This window comes from Carya illinoinensis, chromosome 5, assembly GCF_018687715.1.
Source record: "Carya illinoinensis cultivar Pawnee chromosome 5, C.illinoinensisPawnee_v1, whole genome shotgun sequence".
Lineage (NCBI taxonomy): Eukaryota > Viridiplantae > Streptophyta > Magnoliopsida > Fagales > Juglandaceae > Carya > Carya illinoinensis.
This window is the reverse complement of record NC_056756.1, coordinates 45,330,150-45,336,405: the sequence shown is the minus strand read 5'-3', so window position 1 is coordinate 45,336,405 and position 6,256 is coordinate 45,330,150. Positions and strand designations below refer to the sequence as shown.

General features: G+C 34.1%; 1 protein-coding gene across 1 annotated transcript in view; it reads left to right on the top strand.

The window, feature by feature from the left end:
* Positions 1-260, top strand: part of LOC122310395 (oryzain beta chain-like) — an 11,765-nt gene extending 11,505 nt beyond the window's left edge. The window contains exon 2 of the mRNA XM_043124290.1: positions 9-260. Within this exon, the coding sequence (XP_042980224.1) occupies positions 9-260 (252 nt within the window). The remainder of the gene's footprint in view (positions 1-8) is intronic.
* The last annotated feature ends 5,996 nt before the right edge of the window (positions 261-6,256 follow it).

The window sequence follows — 6,256 nt, the reverse complement described above, 5'->3', positions numbered from 1 at the left end:
TCGACGAGCACAACGCTGCAGAGAAGAACTGGACCTACAAGCTCGGCTTGAACCAGTTCGTTGATCTGACTAACGAGGAGTACCGGGCCACCTACTTGGGAACGAAGTCCGTTTCTGAGAGGAGGCTTTCGGGGCCGAGGAGTGACCGATACGAGCCTCATGTCGGCGATAAGTTGCCCCAGTCCGTTGATTGGAGGAAAGATGGTGCCATTGTTGGCGTCAAAGACCAAGGGAGTTGTGGTGAGTTTCGGAGTTTTTAGAGTATTAATTAATTCAAATTAATATATATTTATATATATATATAGTTGTTATTTCAGTTTTTCCTTAAGGCAATCATTTTTATACGTTTGGGTCGGAATGTTTGATTCAATCACCAGATTCCTTCTTCAAAAAAAAAAAAAATTCACCAGATTCCAGTCCTCATAGCTAGGGATCTTAACTTGGACTTACGGATTTTCGGGGATTATCACTACATTAGCTTATTTTACAGAATTAAATTTTTTATTTATTTTGAAAAAAAAAAATCCGGGTAGAGGCCGGAACCCGGATTTCCGGGTTGTAAAAACCCGGATCAATCCGGGTTCCAGCCCGGGTCATAACCCGGATATATCCGGGCCGGATTTCGGCCCGGATTTAGAATCCGGGTTCCGGGCCGGGTATACCCGGATACCTAGTCCGGTACCCGGTTGCTCAGCCCTATGAATAGTAGTGAGAAGTGTTGAGGAGAATTGAGGTACTCTTGGTACCCAAACACTAATCACTAATCACCATCTTTCCTTCTTCCTTCACAAAATTTGGTTTAACAACATTTAAACTATGCTTAGAAACATAATAATTTTTAAAAAAAATAAAGAAGTATATGCTTTTGTAGGATATACATTTTTTTATTCCATTTTCTTTTAACACGTAATTTTTCAAAATCAGAAATAGTAGTATGATGAGATTTTCTCTTATCAAGATTTTTAGCAAAACTATATTCTTTATGTAAAGTAATTAAATCAATTTCAAAAGTTTTATTAATCACAGTAAGTTGACTATGATGAATAAGAGCAACCATATCTGAAATTGTTGGAGATAAAGATGAAGCATCCTTATTCTTTATTAGCTTCTTCTTTTATGGCTATACCTTTGGATACGTTTGTATCATTAGTAGTGTAATAAGCAAAAGTAACCTGAGAGGATATAGAAATACCTTTTAGTTTTAAATCGGGTTTAACGGTTTTTATTGAATCTTCCAAAAAGTTTATGAGATTTTGGTCTCTTCTTTCTAGGTTATCAGCAATAGATCCAACAAACAAACTTCTGATTCCAACAAAAGAATTTCTTCTTTCGTTATTTACTAGAGGTTGATCAAAACTAATTTCAACAGTACCATTCAAATATTGTTGAATATAATCATGGTTAAGTTCATAAGAAATAACTTTAGCAGGACTAGGAGCTTCATGTTCCAAAGTCCATTTATCAGGAAGAGTGATATCCTTCTAATAAATCATTTTTGAAACTTGAATATTAGCATAAGGAGTAAAACGCTAAATTAACAAAGTTTTACTTTTTGAAGTTTTTAAATTAGTTTTAGGATTTAAATTAGTTTTTAATATCCGATAATAAATATGGTAAACTATGGCAAGAGGTTTGCTACCTTCTTCCATATCATACCCAAATATCAAAATATTTAAAATCTAAGCTTTAAGAATATTAAGATCATCTAAAGCAAGAGTTAAATAAAAAAAAACAATCAAAGTGGATAGGACCACTAAACTGAAAAGATTGAATCATATTAAGTATACTAATTTCAAATTTTTTGAATCTAGCATCACGCCAACAAAGAAGTATCAAAACATTGATGTCTTTCCTCCTAAGAGCTTTAACAACAATTTGAATAGAACCAATATACAGAAATTTATAACCTTTTACTAGAAAATCTTGAATCAATTTTTTGTTAAACATACAACATTTCTCATGGATTTTAGAAATAGCATTAGTTTGTTCAACAGTTTTAACATTGAACTCAATCTTAAAAGTAGACTAAACCCAACTGATTTTGTAAATAGATTTAGCATCAATATTTGGAATACTCCATTTATTAAAATCAATATTATCAATTTCTTTAACAGAAAAGTCTTTTTCATTAATGATATTAGGAGGTCTACTAGATCTAGAACTAATAGATGAATTAGATCTAAATATCCTATTCATTATGAAATCAATCAAAACCAAACTTAATACTCACTAATCTTGTCTTCACTCATATATCTGTTACATGTTGTAACACATACCATGGGGTCAACCATTTCTAAATGCTCTCTCTAGCAAAATGGGCCAGCTTATAGACACGTTTCTTGGGATTCTGTACAACCGGGATGGTGCCAACAGAAACAAGAATTGAATTAGATTAATAGAGCACGAAGCAAAGAATTGAGAGACAATACAGGAGACTGGATGAATAGATATAAAATTTGGATCTATGGGTAGAATTTCTACATTCAGTATCCATGATTAATCGCTCGCACAATGTATTGGTACTCTCTCTTATTTGTGATTAATACAACAGAAAACCAGCTAGCTAGCTAGCTTTTTAAGCGATCGATTGTCGATCCATGCACCGTCGATGATCACTAACATATCCCCGGTGATATATGATCACTAACGTACGATCGAGTAGTACTGCTAGCTTCATGTATTATATATATATATATATATTAATGATGTTGGATCTGCATGTTTAATATTAGGGGTCGATTCTTTTTTTGATGACTAAAGACATGCATGATGAACTAAATCTTGAAGTTTCAAGTAGTACTCTATTAATAGTACTGTTAGTGATGATCATATGCCTTAAATATTTAATTTCTTGTTTCAAAGCTAAGACATTTTATTATAATGACTGCATTGTTATAATCTACACTCACTTTGTTGGAGTACTCTTAAATTCTTAATGTCTAGCTAATTAGTTTGCTTCGTTTTTTGCCTGTAGGCGCAAAACTACAGGGATTTTGTGCCTAGCTATGTCATGACTCATGCAGCAGCTTCTGCTTGTAGATGCAGGATGGAGAAACCTAATAATTAAAGAGAAATGATTTGTATAAGCTAGTTTAGATAAGTCTTATACGAACACTTTCCAAAAAGTGGCCTATCCCATCTAAAAATAGTGTAAAAAAACTATTTTTTATTAGAACTTATAATTAGTAAGACCTATTTTTTTACAAAAAACTTATTGATCACTTCAATTCGTCTATTTGAGATTTGTACATTACTTATAATTAAATCCTAGCTACTAGTACTCCGATCCTTTTGAGGCACAACGCAAGATTGTACGTACTTGAAAACGCAAGATTGTACCCTTAATCTACATAATCCCTCAAACTGTCCGCAAGGAAAAGAATACATACGCAAGCTAATTAATGCTGTATGGCACCAGGCCAGAAATTAATTAAGGTCAACAGTCGTAGGAAAAATATCTAAAATAATAGATTATACGTATAATCTGATCATATGTTTCTGAATATAGATATAATATGTGTGTGTATATATATATATATATATATATATGTGGGAGGAAAAAGACATATTTAAGATCAATATATATAATTGGTGGGACTACTTGAAAATAACTAAAAGAAATTTGCATGCATTAATTAATGGTCCATGAGACTATCGCATGCTGAACAGACTTTGGAACATGAGATGCTGATGGAAATTACAACCAGTTGGACATAATGTTGAAACTGAAGCTTATGAATGAAGGAATTAACTAATTAATTATAATAAAAAACTAACGTTCGATCTATTCATGGGAGTACTTTATAATATATGGCTGATCATATATATATATATATATATATATATCAAAAAATATATATATAAATACTAATTAAATAATTATAATATATCACGTTTACCGTAGAGAGATATATATACTTTTCTGATGATCAGCTAGCTAGCTAGCTAGCTAGTACCAAAAAGTGAAAGCATTTTATCAATATCTCACATCATAGGCACTTCCATGTCTTTTTGTTGTAAGATACTCGACCTGCATGGACATCAACTACTAGCTAGGATGTTTCGCAATGTCACCGAGTGCATGCCTTTTCATATCATGACCCGGAAAGTACGCATACTACTGCGCGCATCATGAACGCTCTTACCGCGCGCCCTTTTTCTCATGTCCTTTTGCTTATTCAAGCTAGCCTTTGTTTTCCTGTTCTATTCTAAGTTTCACTATGCATATATATATGATCATATATTTATACACATCATGTTAGGATATTAATTAAATAATTACTGATTTCATCATTTTTCATCTAATTAATCTTTCAGGACAGCTAATTATGTACAATTCATTAATTACCATGGAATCATACAAATTATATAAAGTTTATATATGCCGTCTAGTAAGGTATGAATGATGTCATTAAGCTAGCGTATATATTAAGGCTGTGTTTGATTGTTGAACTCATCTCAACCCAATCATTAGTTATTTTATTCAATAGTACTTTGACACATGATCTTGGTTAAGAAATTTCTACGAACAACCTTTGCCTCCAAGACGTACATTAATACTAATATTTTCCCCCCTTTTTCTGAAAAAGTCCCCGTGTTCAGATTGAAAGCAAATTTGAAACCCACCAATTCTCTTGCAGATGATGCAAGAAAATCGTATCCAAAAAGGTAGAGAAATGAAAAAAGACTTTAGAAGTTTACCCCTGGACTGATCAATCAGAGTGAAATTGAATCCCTCAAAGGAGATTGTCAGCTTCTGGGTCCCATGCATGGACGACTCTCTCACTTAATTTCTCGATCTGGTCACATTGACATGTCCTTGTGATGATCAAAGCAAAGAATTTTTATTCACTTTAGAGATCAAATTCAAAAACTTCTGCGGGGATTATAGTCATGTGCATGTCACAGCTATTTCTTTGAAGTTTCCAGCTTCGAAATTAAAGTAATGTCATATCCTAGCTAGCTAGATGTCTGATCTATGCACATACACATACATATAAGTCTTTGATCCTGAGAAGATTGATCATTGAGCATAATCAGCTAATCCAGAAGCTGTCAAGCTACTGATCTAGAGGCTAGATGTTTAAAAGGCCAGAAAGTCATCTGAGCGTGCCTTGTCAACCAAAAGAATTAAAAACGAAAGTTTATTTCTTTATTAATCACAGCCCGAGGATGCATACAATATTCAGACTGACCAGATGGATCGTCTGTTGTCAAGGTTACTCCTTAATTTTTTCGTTCTCAGCATCAGGGAAACATCTCAGACAGCATAATTCATCCTCACCTTGTGTTTTTAGGTCCGTTAAGCCGAAGTACTACCGGTTCCAATTCACATTCGAATTCGAAAGTCCCAAGTGAGAAAGTAAATTCTACAATATCTATCGATGTTTGTGGACATGAATGGTTTAGTCATAATCTTTCAACCGTTAAAGATACGCCGAATTGAAATAACACCATGTTGCCGACAACCGGTGGATGTGTAGTACATGAACATGGAATAAATGCATGACACGAAGTCCTGCCGTAAGAAGTACTTTAGTCTGCCAAGTTTCCATCACTCAAGACTCTTCATAGCCCCACTGTATGACACATTGTTAAGGACAATAGGACAACTCCCCTACTCTTAATTTCTCCTTTTGAATAATGCAGAAGCCTTCACAGTAACATGTCTTTTATATTGTCCTTGTGGGCCTGCCTGCCTGCTTAGAGTTTTCCATCTAGACTAGGGTTCAACTTTAACAAAGAAGACAAGCAGAGCTCAATGTGTACCGAATCACCGATGGTCCCGAATGGCAAGGTACTTTGCGTGGTTCTCAACTAAAAATGATGACACGCCCAACTATAATTTTACAGAAACGAGAGAGATGAGAGGTACGATGTACCTCCAAAGTGAGAGAAAAAAGAAAGTGTTCTCAGTACTACTTTTCTCTGTGGATGGCAACTATTTCCGGGGGAATGATTCGTCTTGGTAATTTCAATCAATCACACATGCATCAAAGGTGTTTAGATCATCGTACTAGCTACGAATACATCGTAGATTGCAAAAATAAAACACTAGCTAGAAAGACAAAAAAGTTTCACAGCGTAAGAAAAAGAAATAGAACATCCTTCATCCTAAAAAACGACAGTATAAGTTCGCATTTGTAGCCCATGAAATCATGAACTATTATGTCAGGCAAGAGTCTCTCTGGCGTACAACGTTGCGTATTGAAAAGAAATTAGAATTTTGTTATTAGCAAGTCATTGTGTAAATACA